Raw genomic sequence first — 16,709 nt, 5'->3', positions numbered from 1 at the left:
AAACAAAGCCCCTGAAAAACTCAATTCCAGGAGCCAAATATTGTGCTATAAACATATGTTTCAAAAATGTTATTTTCTCTCTCTTTCAATTTTTCTTTGCATTTCCACAGGTGTTGTTTATCTGCCTCTGTCCTGGTATGCTCCTAAACATGATTTATGAAGACAAGCTTTTAACCCCGATGAAAAAAGAGGGTTTGCTTCATGCTGGGACCCATTTACTGGCACTGTGGGTTACAATGAGTGAGGCTCACCTGCTTTAGAAGGATTCAAGACACTTCTGTAGCATTTTATTTATTGAAGTCCATTTATAATGTTAGTCCAAGTTTCTTGCACCAAAACTGTCATAGTTTAGTTTTACACAACCATTTTCCACCCTCTCTCTGACCTTTTGAATTAATCTGCTGCAGCTATACCCTTAATACCTCTGTATTTATATATAACCAGTGTGGGCAGTCTTATGTTATGTTAAAGGGATAGTTCACTTAGAATTTGATTTGTTCTTGATAACAATTCAAATGGTACAAATTAATAATACCGCACTTTTGATATGAAGTAAACACAGGCTTGCTGTGTCGTTAATGGTTTGTTTATGCTCAATGGTTGGCTATGAACTTGTTTATCATGCAATGACATCAGAGAGATACTATGGGCTGGAAGTGTGTGTGTGTGTGTGTGTGTGTGTGTGTGTGTGTGTGTGTGTGTGTGTGTGTGTGTATGTGTGTGTTTTTTATCAGATTCACATGAGTCTGGCTGAATGTTTGCCAGCTTCTCCCCTCCCCTCACCCTGAGACAAATACTCTGGAAATTGGAATTCCTTGCAGCTCTTAAATCTATCTATCCCTCCCTCTATTTCTTTCATTCTCTTGCTCTCTTGTCTTGATGACAGGTTTCTCTGGCTGTGCTCTCCAGCACTCATTCTGAGGAAATGCAAATGGAAATTTTTACTGTGACATTATGGAGCTGTTTTCACTTCCAAAGTGTCTTCACTTTTGACTATAACCAGCGATCCTTTTCTTTCTCTCTCTACTGAGCAAGGCAGGGTTATGACAAGCTCTGATTTGCCTGCATAATATGGTTACATAATATTTAAGCCTCTCGTAGTTATGGGAGAAATCTGATAGGATAGGAAAGAAAGAAGAAAGAAAGAGCTAAAGAATAGTAAAAGACAGGGAGATCAAAAGAAAGACAGAAGGAAATAAATAAAGAAAGAAAAATTTAAAGTGAAAAAAGGAAAAAATAAAGCAATATAAAGAAAGGAAAAAGTTGAAGAAAGAAAGTTAAAAAGGAAGAAAGAAATTGAAAGTGAAAGAAAGACCGAAAAAGTGAAAGAAAAGTGAAAGAAAGAAAAATGTAAAGTGAAGAAAGAAAAAGTGAAAGAAAAAAGAAAGAAAGAAAAAGTTAAAGAATTCAAGAACAATTAAAAGAAAGAAAAATTGAAAGAAAATGTAAAAGTGAAATAGAAAGCAAGTAAAAGTGAAAGAAAGAGTGATAAAAAAGAGCAAAAGAAAGAAAGAGAAGTAAAGAAAGAGAAAAAAGCAAAGGAATAAGCGAAGGAAAAAAGTGAAAGAAAGAGAATGAAAGGAAAACATGAAGGAGGAGCACATTTTAGGATCAGTTTATATTATCATCTGAGGGGACTGATCTGATTTGTGAGTCACACCGCTGTGCAAGACAGAGTGAGAAAAAGATGAGTGCAGGTTGGCTGCTGCAGGGGTGTGAGGAGGTCAGGCAGGTCTCCAGAGCTTTTATGAGGATAATCTGCTTTAGATGTTTCTTAGGCTGCCATGGAGAAAGAGACTCCAATGAACGGACCACTGCAGAGTTCACAAACCACACAACATAAAGAGCTTTTCATCAGGTTACATCAACAACCTACAGACCCAGAGAAGAGAAGATGAGATGAGACGTGAGGAGAAAAAGAAAAGAGAAATGGGGAGATGAGAGAAGACTAGATGAAATGTGAAAAGAGAGAGGAGACGAGAGCAGAAGAAAGAAGGGGAGATGAGACGAGATGAGAAGAGATGTGAGGAGAAGAAACGAGAACAGATGAGATGAGACATGTGGGGAAGAGAAATGGGAAGAAGAGAGAAGACAACATGAGATGTGAGTAAGAGAGAGGAAAGGAGAAGAGATGAGACGAGAGAAGAAAGGAGACCAGATGAGAAGAGACGAGGAGATTTGAGCAGAAGAAAAAGGAGAGAGACGACAGCAGAAGAGATGAGATGAGATGGGAAGGGAAGGGAAGGGAAAAGAAGAAAGGAGATAAGATGAGACAAGATGAGAAAAGAGGAGACAAGATGAGAAGAGACGTGAGGACAAGAGATGAGACCAGAAGAGACGAGATAAGAGCTAAAGAGATCAAATGGGAGGGGAAGAGAAGAGAGGAGACGTGAGGAGAAGAGCTGCTGCTGCTGAATAAAACAATTTCCTCAAGGAATTAAAACCAGTGCAATCCAATAAAATATGCTTCAAAGACAGTGGACTCTGGCCCTAATATTAAAAACTTGTGTAAGGCTGGAGTGTCCTATTAGACAAGACCAGAAGAGAAGAGAAGAGAAGAGAAGAGAAGAGGAGTACAGGATAGAGACATGCTGTGAAGACATTAAAACACATGTATACAGTAATTAGAGGTTTGCTGGAGGTCTCTGAGCGACTAAGGAGAGACACAGACGACAGACTGAGTTATGAGACACAGCGTTCATAATGACACATCTGTGAACACACCCCTCATTTTCATCAATCTAATCACAGACAAGAGCTTCTGAGTGTGTGTGTGTGTGTGTGTGTGTGTGTGTGTGGGGTACATCTAAGAGTACAGAGAGCTAAAGGAATGCCTTTGATGTCACGTATGGAGTATGAAGGCCAAAGTCATAACAGTCATTTTTCAGAGGTAAAATTACACAGGGGGGTCCATCTCCATCAAACCCCAAACAGCAGCATGGAATCACACCAAACTACAGCTTTCTAAAGCAGGCACTGCCCGGACAGGTCAGCATACAGGAGATGATCCGTCATCACAACAAAAACACACACTGAAACAAGACAAAAGGAGATGACAGAGCGACAAAAATACCTGACATACACTGAAAGGCATTCCACAGCCCGGAGTGTGTCCTTTACAATCTTCTGTTATTCCACACATGCATGTCATGCCGGCTTGTGATGTCAACCTAGCACGCAATGATCACAGACTTGTCATGTTATCCATATTAAAGGCCTCTTGTCCCGTATTGAAGCGGCAAAGGCTGGAAAATTCTCTACGCAAGTACTTAAACTCATACGCTTCTAGTTATGCAAGCTTGCGTTCCAAAATGTGTCAGACCGCAATTCATAACTTAACGCAAGTAGGAGTTGCATTCTCAACATTGCCACAATGGGCACTATAGTGGACATTAGTGTGAGCTGTCTGCTTCTATGGTGAGTTTTCTCTTTCAAGTCAACAACTTTGAATAATAACAACACACATTAAGCATGTTCAACGCATTGGCCAAGCAATCGCATCTATGAAAACATACTTGCGTGATGTTTCTGGCCTGAGTTGTTTATGAAATAAAGTGTCTGCTAAATTACTGCTCGCTTTGACTGACGTTGTAAGTGTGTTTAAAACGGATCTGGGCTGGAAGATTCCTGACATTCAATGAGATGTCTATTGAGTGCCACTTGTGAATGGATCAAGTTGCATTTGTGTGTGAAGGTGTGCTCCCTGCTATTGTGTTGTTAAGGTGTGGAAAGGAGAAGAGTTGATCCAGCTCAGGAAGTCAACGGTTAAGAGATTCCTTTCAAAGTCAGCCATGATACACAACCACAGACACACACCATTATCTGTTGAGGGTGAGTAAATGATGACAGAATGTTCATTTTTGGGTGATCTATCCCTTTAAGATTTCAGCATCAGTAGTGTGTGTGTAGAGTTTACACACCCTCAGATGAGGAGAATAAAGTAAGGTCTACACTGGCACCTGGACAACCTTCATTGCATTAAGAAACACACCCTTACAAAAACAAACAGGTGTTGGGTTTCCACCCTGTAGTCTCAGGTCACACAGGAAATGTGCAGCTTGGTAGGGCTCAACCTTGTTCCTCTGGTTTACCTTAAGTCAAAGCGTTCACGCACAGGGGAAAGGAATCAGCGTTTATTACATATAGAGATGTGCAATTACAGAGATTATGGGATTAAAATAGAGTTCTGGCTGTCTGGAGGGGTGTGTCTGGTTTATTTTAACAGATGATGGGTGAGTGCAGGTTGATTACTTCTGCAACACACACACACAGACACACAAAAAAACACAAACACAAGCTAAGGTGATTTCGTGAGATATTATGGCCGATTTTCATGGGATTTCGGGAGAAATTCAGTGGAAGAAACCTTATTCCTTGGAGGGTACTCTTGCATAACTCTGGAGACATATTGGAGTTTCATTTAAGTATCAACTTTGTCTCGGGTGTTTCTCCTAAAATTCCTTTTGAGAAATAAAAATAGACACAAAATAAAGTTCCAAACATACGTTCAGGAGAAGCATGTTCATCTAGGCCCAAGTAGGTATAGCTGCAGGCCGAAGGTCTCCAAAAGGGGGCGGGATCTCCAAAACAGGGTGGGGTTACTCCAAAAGGGGGCATTACTTCCACTCACAGTTAGGGAAAGGGTTAGCTTACTTAGGGGCTCTCTTTATCTTTGCTGGCAGTTTTGAGCTCCCGCCCCTTTTTGGAGCTCTGCCTGCAGCTATATCCTTTTCTGTAGGCCTGCCAATATTATCCCAAGGATATATAAGCTCCACCTTCCCATCTCCACCTTATATTTCATAACGCCTATACCAATTATTTCAAAAAGTATTTCCATTTCTAACATTAGTCCGATATAATGGGGGGGGGGATTGATCTCCGAGCTCAAGCCCCTCAGCTTTGGACAACACGCTAAATAAGTTTACCTTAACACGCTCCAGGACTATATGTACCAGCGGACTAGTGAATGAGACAATTTTTGGCATACAGTTAGAGTACAGAGTTATAAAATGAATGTGGATAGCAGAGCTCAGATAATTTGGTCTGTGCAAGAATTTGATGAGGAATGTTGGAGCTCATATTGACAAATCTGACTTTTAATTTCAGATTTTGGTATCTTGGTAAACAGTTTTAGACATGGTTGAGCTCTCTTCTGAAACTCTAGAGGAAACATGTAAAATTACAGCAAAAGTCTCAATTTGCTTAATCTCATTGCTGTCTAGGATAAATAACTGAGTTATTAAAGAGATCCCATTTTCAACTTTCTTTCCTCTGAGAATACACATCAACTTACAGGAATACACATGGAGGCCAAGCAAACAAAACAAGGACTATTAGGAGAGGTCACAACCTTTTCCAGAATCAAGTTTCATCTCTTCAAAGCACTCACTCCCTTTCACACTCCACCACAGGAACACCAACTCATCATTCACACATACAAACGATTACCAAGCTATCAAAACTTTTGACAAACATTCTCAAAAGAAGGTTTTTGTACGATTTTAGATTTAACTTCTAGGGATCATTTTGTCCTCCACACAAACACAACCTCTTTCTGTTCATGCTCGGGAAACTCTCAAACTGTAAACATTCCCAAATCCTCCCTTTCACCTTTGACCTCTACCTCTTTCCCAATCATTCCCTTCATCACTCTCAGTTTAAAAATTTGTATGTGCAATCAGCCTTCCTGGGTTTATAAGTGGTTTCCTGTAAATCAGCTGGATTTAAAATGCTTCATATGACTGAACAGCTCACTGAAACCACTTCAAAGAGTCAGAAGCTGTCCTTAAAAGACCAAAACCATCCTACCAGAGAAGGGCGATGACTTTGGGTTCACCCGAATGTGTGCGGATGAGTGTGTACACAGTCAGTAACCATCAATGTATGATTCATTTCTTACCAAAGTGACTTTGAAATAATACAACCTGGTTTAATTTATCACTTAATTTCAGGGTAAAATGACTAAGAAAAATACAAGGTGTACCAACAATTTCTGTTTTTCTAACAACTTCCTTCTCACACATACCATTTACATTTATGCATTTGGCAGATGCTTTTATCCAAAGCAACTTACATTGCACTTATTACAGGGACAATCCCCCCGGAGCAACCTGGAGATAACTGCCTTACTCAAGGACACAATGGTGGTGGCTGTGGGGATTGAATCGGCAACCTTATGCTTACTGGTTCTGTGCTTTAGTCTACTATGTAGGCTTAAGGGATAGGACACAACGTTTGTCTAATAAACTCGGCAACTAGTTAACCCTTTCGCACGTGCGATCAAACTGGTGTGATTACACTAGGCTGTGCATAGAGGCATACTATAAAACCGGTGCAATCTGCATTCTGTTTACCAGAAAAAGAGGGACTGAAGTGGTTGTCATAATGAACCAGCTACTCAAATAGTCTTTTTAGGTTGTAAACATTCAAACAATCACCAAATAAAAGTTTAAAGTCTTTACCGTCAGAGCTTACTGTTTTGATGCAGCGATGCGGCCATGTTTTCTGATGTCAAACAAAGAATACACAAACTAGTCAGTCCACTCGAGCCTTCTCCCATTCCATCCGTCACTCATTCGAACCACTTCCAGTGCTGGAAAAGTGGAAGTTCTAGGTTTTAAGAACCTTCTATCACAAACTCTCAAGAATCCCATGCTGGATTGCATATAAACAATATGGCGGCGGGCACAGCCGGCAAACGCATTCGCGATCGCATCTTATCCATCATAATCAATCAATATAAACATCTAAAAACCACATTATATGTTTGAATATATATAATCTGACCTTCAGTGTGCCTGCTGTGATATAATCTGTCCTTCAGTGCATCTGCTGTAAAGTGTAAGGTAAGTGTATTTTTTTTAAATTACAGCACGCATTAAAGAACTCACACTGGGGGGTCCTTAAGTACAGAAGAAACTCACGTGTGAAAAGGTAAATCCAGATTTTTTTGTGTATAAATATATATATATATATTTGTTATAATGACTGTGCTGATAGCGTGTGCTGTGCATTAGCTTTTAAAACCTTCTCTGAAAGGTTTTCTCTTTAAATTAATTCTCTTTAAAGCACCGCCAATACAGACGGAAGTCTTTGGCTGTTGCGTCACAACTCGTGCAGTCTTTTGAGCATCCAGTCACGAGAGATAAGACGGCACAGCAAAGCAAAAAAAAATTTCAACTTTTATAAACGTGCATCAATACCCCTGTGCTCTGTTTCATTCTGTTGCGCTCTCCATTTAGTGTTTTCTAGATGCAAGAACATTATGTAAATGCACCTTAAAAATGCATACAATCTAAGGCATACAAAGCGCTAGCAGTAGCGCTTGAGGGAAAGGTGTTCACTTGCCTTTTTGAAGCAGACATACTTAAAGTGTCTTTTTAACACTTGCTTTTAGTTTAACCTTTCTCTGGCCCCTGTGCCTCCTGGGGGTCCTAAACATGGGGGTATGACCTCAGCATTGAGAGAGTAGACACATATTTAGAAGAGAGAGATGAGTCTTTGATATCCAGCTATAATTAACAGCTATATTTTAAGAGAGAGAGAGAGAATGAGAAATTGTGATTCAAGTTGATATGAATGCTCAGAGTTAATTATTTTCTTCCCTTTTCTCCCAAATTTGGAATGCCCTATGCACTCTAAATCCTCGTGGTGGCGTAGTGACTCGCCTCAATCCGGGTGGCGGAGGATGAATCTCAGTTGCCTCCGCATCTGAGATCGTCAATCCGCACATCTTATCACGTGGCTTGTTGAGGGCGTTACCACGGAGACATAGTGCGTGTGGAGGCTTCACGCTATTCTCCGCGGCATCCACGCACAACTCCGTGTTTGCAAACCACGTGCCCCACCGAGAGCGAGAACCACACATTATAGCGACCACGAGGAGGTTACCCCATGTGACTCTACCCTCCCTAGCAACCGGGCCAGTTTGGCTGCTTAGGAGACCTGGCTGAAGTCACTCAGCACGCCCTGGAACTCAAAACTCCAGGGGTGGTGGTCAGCGTCTTTACTCGCTGAGCTACCCAGGCCCCCCGCTCAGAGGGTAACACTGTAATATCTGGAGTCTAATCATAGTCTATGTTTTGAAGTGTACACTGCATCAAGGAACGCTACGAATCCATTGATTTCAGTGGGGAATGGTGTGTTGCAATGACATACATTAAAACCCAGGAGGAATAAACTACAATCTAAAATATGAAAATCGATATTATCGATCAAATTATACCATATATGGATGCTTCATCAACTTCGGGCAATTTCATTGTATCACATTCAGACCTTCAATATCAAACTATGAAAATCCATAAAAAATGTATTAATCTAAATGAAAATGATTAAATATTGTTCTTCCTTGTGTTGATTTAGTGAAACACATGTCTTTATTATTTTTAGATTTTTCATTTCATTTATTAAAAAATATTCAGTCTACTTGGCTTCAATGGCTATCTGGTTAAAATGATTGTACCTCTGATAAAAAAAATATACACTTTTAATGCCTAGCCCTAATTTCCACCCCAGAATGTTATCAAACACAAACATCATATAAGATGTGGTGGAAAAGACATTTGTTGATTCAGAAAAAATGGCAAAAATGACAGAATTCTCCTGTGATGCATGTATATCCACTGCAGGACGTTGTTAGCAGACAAATTAGCAAACTAGTGCGATTGTGAAAAGTGTGTTTTAATTTTTTTAATTACATTTTTTTATTCTAAACGTCCACAGGACCAAAAGTACTCCTAGTTGAAGACACCCAAATATGTAAAGGAGAAACCAAGAAATGGAAGACAATAAGCGTGCAGCTGCAGTCTGAGTCCTCAGTGAGAAGGTTAGACATGTTTCACCTCTAGGCTGTTACTATGCAGACTTTACTGCAGAGAGTGCTCAAGAGAGAAAGTTGCCTCCAGCCCCGTTGGACTACTTTAAATGTTGCATAACAAATGCGCTCACTGCATTCCCTGTTTAGCTTAGTAGCCCAGAGATGCGTGACAACACGAGCACTACCTCCCGCCCCTCTGTCTCCCGAAAACAGTGGGGGGACCAATAGCAGCTGGAGGAGATGAAAACAGAGTGATGCAACAGAGGAAGAACAAGGTGTTTGTTATCAGGTGATTCAGATCCCCCAAAACACGCTGCAACCAATGCGCGTGAGATGAGGAAACTTCAGGCTGCTTGTAAGGAAGCGTGCAATGCATAATGCATGACGAGCCTGCAGTCACACCCTTACATGAGAGCTGCATTAAACAGCCACACACTTCAGCCCCATGTCGTCATATTTAATTCACAACTGTGAGGTAAAAAACACACCCTGGAGCACCACAGGGATTTGTTTGCTGTGACTGAAAATATGAACACAGGGGCGAGGGGAGTACTACGGTATTGAATAGACTTTAGTAAAGAACTTTCATTTTTATTGATATTGAAGATGGAGAGATAAGTCATGATGGGGAGATCGACAGACAGACAGACACACAGGTTTAGGCTTAGCTAGCTTGATAGCAATTAGGTTAGATTAAGCTAGGATGCATGGATGGATGGATGGATGGATGGATGGATGGATAAAAAGTGACAGACAGACATGTCTATCTCAATATTAAAGCACTCAGAGACACCCATCAACCTGCACACACCTCCACCCACATAATTTATTACTTCCTTGTTTTTGTTTTTGTTTTGTTTTGTTTTTTGAGTTGGCATGACATTTAACAGTCCCATCTAGATGTATGAAAGAATTACAGCACAAAATATCCAGTAATCTCTCAGGAATTTTGAAGTATGCATTCCAGTTGATGGGTCAGATATTCTCTTAAACTACTCCAGTTAAAGACCAGATACCCTCCATTGTACTGTCCACAGATCAGCACTGTCTTCATCTCACCCTACTGGTGACACTATTTGCAGCTTATCTCAGCCAATGGAGGTTCCCTGCATTCCATATCTTCAATTAACCCCATCTGAAAGCTGCAACTCTGTTGATTTGATAGATATTTGAGGAACATGCAGTCAACTGACTTGTGACGGATAATCAGTGATGGCTTCTGAAACAAATAAACTTTAATTAAGACCAAAACCAATCTGATCCCATCATGATAAATTTACATGCCCCCTCTCGGAAAGCCATGGAAAACTGTGAGTTTCCCACTGGTAATTACAACTTTGTGTTAGCGTTCATCTCGTAAATACGATTATTCCGACATGACTCTAGAGCAGCAGAAATTTCCTGAGGGAAGAAATTAAAGTGTACAAATTGCGGATACCCTTTTCCTAGAACAGGTTTTTCTGAGAACTAAACACACTCCACAAGACATTACACATCACTGGAACTAAAAAAAACACCAACATAGTAGGACTGGAATGTGTCTCTCTGCCAGCCACATGCGTTCCATGACATACGCCAAAGACAAGACACCTTCTCTTTCTCTGCTGCTTTAAAACTTGTGTGACAACCTAATAAGAACCCATACAGAACGTTCTCTAATGGTTATTTTTATGTTTTATTCTTATATTTATATGGAATTATACGGCTTATTCTTATAACCATATCATTTCTTAGCTTGGCAGATCAAACACAGTATACATGCTGTTGGGTGGAAATAGTACAAGTAGTTTGGTAGCATACTATTCCAAACACACCCAGCCTTTTAAGTCCTTTACTTTTCTCTCTCTGTTTCTGCCTTTCTATATACTCTCTCTTATCTCCTCCACTGTGTTTGTTCATGTGTGTGCAATTCAGGGTAAGCTAATACACCCAGCACTGACTCTGATCCCAGCAAGCAGAAGTACCATGTATTTACATGTGTGTGGCTTGCTGAATTATGGACATACTTTATCAAAATAAACCACCCAGAGGGCTTGAATCAACACAACAAGTGAGATTAGTGAGAAACTAAGAAAGTGAGGAAACATCTAAACTCATTTCTTTAACCCTCAAGTTCTAAAAACCTTCTTTCTGTTTGAGGTCAGAAATTAAGTCTTTAAATACACAGTACTTTTTTGTAAGGCCATGTTCCTCAAGAACCAGAAAATTTAACCCTCCGTTATGCCATTAACTTGGCTTTTCGTAGCCTTTGTTTGGGGTCAATTTGTCTTGGATTCTCTGAAATTCACTCAGACCCCAAAAGGACATACACATTAATGTCCTGCCTTGAAATGAAAATGATGAGGAGTTTTAGCTGTCCACGGGAGGTTTTAGTGAACTGAGAAAAGAACAGTAATGGGTGACCCACCTCATTCAGGGGTTTTGTCTCGTTTCCACAGAGATGCTAATCTGGAAGGCCCAGACACACATCATTGCCTCATAGTCATGTGTCCCTCCAAAACGTTAGCACACTTACTCACACACAATTCGACAATTTAGGCCATTCACACAAAACACAGTGAATGAGATGGGATAAGTGGAAGTGCTACACAAACTGTCTTCATGAACACAGATGGACCGTTCTCGTCTAGCCTTAAACGAATATTCTGGGTTCAGTACAAATACAGTTAAACTCAATCAACAGCATTTGTGGCATAATGTTGATAATCACAATATAATATATATATATATATATATATATATATATATATTCTGTGTTAGCACCAGAATACACATCAGACCGTCTAATGAGATATGGGGAAAATATGAGGGCATGTTTATATGAGAGATAGAGAGAGAGAGAGAGAGAGAGAGAGAGAGAGAGAGAGAGTTTAACAGGAATGAGGCTTAGGTAGCATGTGCAAACAGTGTGTATGCCATGTTTGACCTAATTGTGTCAGCATCATCATTCCTGGCATCACAGACATGAGGAGAGCGCACGCACACACTCACACACACTAACACACACATGGTCAAAATGCCATGTGCAGCAGGGACAATGTAAATAGATCCTAGCGTGGCCATGCTGATTCTGAAAACTGCCATAGCCCCTTTTAGAGCTCACACACATTTGCACTAATTCACATTCATATTAGCTTCTCTGTTGTTTAAGGGCACCCGAGACAATCATTACTATGAAAAGGATGATTGTGGGTAATTACGGTGTAGGGGGAGGATGTACACAAATCCATTCAATATATCATTAGCACAACAATAACAAAGACTTCAAAAGTTCCTCTGAAGTGAAACTAACATAGCACTGAAAATATAAATTGTAAGCTCAAAAAATAGAAAATGCGAGTGGTGCTTGCTTGGCTGTGCAGTACTTGCCGCCAAGATGCCAGGGTTTTGTTGGTTGTTGCCAAGGTGTTGCTAGGGTGTTCTGGGTGTTTGCTTACAGGCCCATGTCAAAAGAGTCCAGCCTAAGTCTCTATTCTGGTCCCTAGAAATGGCTCGGGTCCCTCCTTCAAAAAGACTATGGTATTTGTTTCCTTTGGTTTTGGGTTGGTTTGACTGATTACCATCATTTTAGCTGAATGTCACTGGCAAAAGATCCCAATCTTTTTGATAAATGACGAAAACTGTCTGCCTGACCCCAAACAACCCTCAGGTACTGGTACTAGTGCTGGATGAGGTGTATGGTGACCTTTAACCCCAAATGACAGGGTAAAGAGAAGCAAGAGGCCCTTGGCTAAAATACAGCCATTTGTTCAGTTATTGAACAGGATGGCTGGTTAAAAGGCAAATGGGAAAGATATTTGTTTTAAGAACATGGCTAAGGCTTTTCATGGACTTTAAGTAAGACCAGACTTCTTCTTTGACCCCAAGGGCACATGACTGAAGTGGTCACACTATTTAGAGATTCAGATGAACTGGAGAGGTAGAAACCCTTTAGCAGCGCAATGGAGGGTGTCATCTATAACAATCGAAAATGTTCCACTTCATTTTAGGAGATTTAAGGTTTAACGATTGTTCTGGGTGACAACAGGTCCCTAGAAAGACAGCAAAACCTGACACAAAGACCAACTTTTGATGGCAAACAGCCGATGGAATCATGGTGTGTTTTTATCAGATAAATGTTTGGCTCCTCCAGCTTGGGTAAAGTTTGTTTTCTAGTGTGCACATCAATGTTACATTGCAAGATTTGTGCTTTCCTTAAGTCTGTTAATTTATTTGTATCCACTATCAAGGGCAAAGCAACCAATACAACCAATTTTCTGCACTTGTTCCTTCATTTTTTGGTCATAATAAAAACCTTTTATCACCCATTCCTAAATTGTGTCCCTGGCACTTTTCAAATATCTCCTCCACCCCTGTCCACTATAGGTCCATGTTTTTTTTTATTTATTTTTTTTATTACAATTTCTATGTCCATACATGCCACTGTTTTTCACCCTGGTGTATCTTAAAGAGGACACCCTGAGCTTTTCTTGCATACAAAACGTTTGGCGATGTGGCCAATATTATCATGTTAATATGTGATATAAGAATTTTAAAAATGTGATAACAATTTTTTTTTTTTTTATGATAATAATAAAGTAATAATACAAATAAATACATATATTTATTTTGTATTAAATATTGAAAATATAATTTTTTCAAATAAAGAAAATCATTTAAATGTGTCTTACACATTTAAAACGATCACATCACCTGACTGTGATAATAATATAAAAATATGAATGATATACAATAAATAAATTAATGAATAAATAAATGAATACATAAATAAATACAAATGTATTAATCAATTAAAATATTATCATATTAATATGTGATCTAAGAATGTTAAAATGTGCTTAAAATAATATGAATAATCATAATACTAAAGTAATAATAATAAAAAGATGTGTTTATGATAATAAAGATTTAAATATATCATTTATTGAATAAAGAAAATCATGGAAATGTCATACACATTAAACACATCACATGACTGCGATAATAATATTTAAAAAAATAATAATTATATAAATAAATGAATGTGTTTAAAATAAAATGAATAATAATAACTTACCACTAAATTCATAATAAAATAAATATGTTTTATAATATTAAATGGGCTATTTAAATATATCTCTTTTATAAATAAAATAATAAATAAAATAGAAACGTCTTACACTTTAAACCCAACACTTGCCTGTTATAATAATATAGATAAAAATAAATTAATTAATTACACATGAAAGACAATCACATAACATGCCTGTGACAATAATATAAAAAATAATAATGATATAAATGAATCGAACTGTAATATGTTTCTCATGCAATATGTACTAAACCTGCTAAAACTTTCTCTTTCACTCTAGCAGGTCCATTTGGAGAGTGTGTAACGCATATCGCCAAACACACAAAACTAATCAAACATATACTCTCACAGACTAACCGCATTACATCACACAAACTACGTTCACTTTTGAATGCGTACGTTCTTTTCGAACACGGAAATGATGATACAGTTCTCTCACAGTAACAAGAATCTAATTTTTCCAATGACATCTGGAGCGAACAGGGCACACGCCCCTCTGTGCTGTCCTCCACTGGATAAACCAACTTTCACTACTTTGTGTCAAGTCTTTACTGCTCATAGTTCATGAATCACCTCATGATGTGGACGAACCCACATGTTTTAGGTCACCAACCAAAATCCTTAACCACTAGACCACACCACTCCTGCGCTCCGGAGTCAAAACAAGCGCAGAGGTAAAAACATATTTGCATTATCATTACATAACACTCAAAAAGTGATACCTTTAAAGGGCTGTATGTGTACTGTAGCCAAGAGGTTACAAGGATGAGCTGGTGACCGAAAGATTGCAAGTTCAAACCTTCCATCATGGATCACAAATGCGCACCGAATCAAGACTTCTAAAAGGACCGAACTTGCAGTAAATGAACTCTTAAGTCACTTTTTTGGATACAAGTGCAACTCCAAACTTCAATCAAGTGAGGGCTACTTACGCACTGCCTCCTGTTTGGGGTCGAGCGCCTCGGTGGTCGCTTGGATCCTGTTTATTTTATCCCGGAGCGCCCAAACGCGCCGGTTCGTGGAGACCAACTCGTGCTCCAGGTCTTGGAAGAGCGAGCAGGCGTGTTTGGCCAGGTCGGACAGCTGGCGCAGGGTCCGAGACAGAGCCACATTGCTGATGGTGTACAGGTCCTGGAGCTGTAAACCCTCCTCATCTGTCTCTGTGCGTCGGCACAACGACTGGGGCTCCACGATCCGTTTGGCAAATGGCATTTTCTCATGTAGTGTTTGAACATAAAATCCACTCTTTGAGGAAAACACAAACAGGTTCCATGTAAAAATTTAAAGACCCTCCGTTAGTCCAGGGTCTCTTGCGGCTCGTCCTCCATCCCCTTTTCGGCTGGACACACTCACTGTACCGCACTGAGATCCGCGTCTGCCGCTCTGATCCGTGTTTCACTCACTGGCGTGTTTTTCTCTGCGCTTTAAACTCAAACTGCTTTTAAGGAAAGAAGGAGCAAAAACCTGGAACGGATTCTCGCTCAAGCTGGATCCGAAGAGCGCAATATACTTTCCATTTAGATAGATAGATAGATACATAGATAGATAGATAGATAGATATATAGATGAAAAGAAATACTGATGATAGATAGATAGATAGATAGATAGATAGATAGATAGATAGATAGATAGATAGATAGATAGATAGATAGATGAAAAGAAAGACTGATGATAGATAGATAGATAGAAAAGAAAGACTGATGATAGATAGATAGATAGAAAAGAAAGACTGATGATAGATAGATAGATAGATAGATAGATAGATAGATAGATAGATAGAAAAGAAAGACTGATAGATAGAAAAGAAAGACTGATGATAGATAGATAGATAGATAGAAAGGAAAGACTGATGATAGATAGATAGATAGATAGATAGATAGATAGATAGATAGATAGATAGATGAAAAGAAAGACTGATGATAGATAGATAGATAGATAGATAGATAGATAGATAGATAGATAGATAGATAGATAGAAAAGAAAGACTGATGATAGATAGATAGATAGATAGATAGATAGATAGATAGATAGATGAAAGAAAGACTGATGATAGATAGATAGAAAAAAAAGACTGATGATAGATAGATAGATAGATAGATAGATAGATAGATAGATAGAAAAGAAAGACTGATGATAGATAGATAGATAGATAGATAGATAGAAAAGAAAGACTGATGATAGACAGATAGATAGATAGATAGATAGATAGATAGATAGATAGATAGATAGATAGATAGATAGATAGATAGATAGATAGATGAAAAGAAAGACTGATGATAGATAGATAGAAAAGAAATACTGATAGATAGATAGATAGATAGATAGATAGATAGATAGATAGATAGATAGATAGATAGATAGATGAAAAGAAAGACTGATGATAGATAGATAGAAAAGAAAGACTGATGATAGATAGATAGATAGATAGATAGATAGATAGATAGATAGATAGATAGAAAGAAAGACTGATGATAGACAGATAGATAGATAGATAGATAGATAGATAGATAGATAGATAGATAGATAGATAGATAGATAGATAGAAAAGAAATACTGATAGATAGATAGATAGATAGATAGATAGATAGATAGATAGATAGATAGAAAAGAAAGAGTGACAGACAGAAAGACAGACAGACAGACAGATAGACAGATAGATAGATAGATAGATAGATAAATAGATAGATAGAAAAGAAAGACTGATGATTGATAGATAGATAGATAGATAGAAAAGGAAGAGTGACAGACAGACAGATAGAAACGAGTGACAGACAGACAGACAGACAGACAGACAGATAGATAGACAGATAGATATGTATG

The 16,709-nt window shown here is 38.7% G+C and overlaps 1 protein-coding gene across 2 annotated transcripts in view; it reads right to left on the bottom strand.

Moving 5' to 3' along the window:
- The window catches only part of LOC127420361 (actin remodeling regulator NHS-like), a 145,041-nt gene extending 129,767 nt beyond the window's left edge, over nucleotides 1-15,274 (bottom strand). For both annotated transcript variants that reach the window (XM_051662578.1, XM_051662579.1), the window contains exon 1: nucleotides 14,822-15,274. In XM_051662578.1, coding sequence (XP_051518538.1) covers nucleotides 14,822-15,101 — 280 coding nt within the window. In that variant the 5' untranslated portion in view covers nucleotides 15,102-15,274. The remainder of the gene's footprint in view (nucleotides 1-14,821) is intronic.
- Nucleotides 15,275-16,709: the final 1,435 nt, after the last annotated feature.

This window comes from Myxocyprinus asiaticus, chromosome 29 (assembly GCF_019703515.2).
Source record: "Myxocyprinus asiaticus isolate MX2 ecotype Aquarium Trade chromosome 29, UBuf_Myxa_2, whole genome shotgun sequence".
Lineage (NCBI taxonomy): Eukaryota > Metazoa > Chordata > Actinopteri > Cypriniformes > Catostomidae > Myxocyprinus > Myxocyprinus asiaticus.
This window is presented reverse-complemented; position numbering and strand designations above follow the sequence as displayed.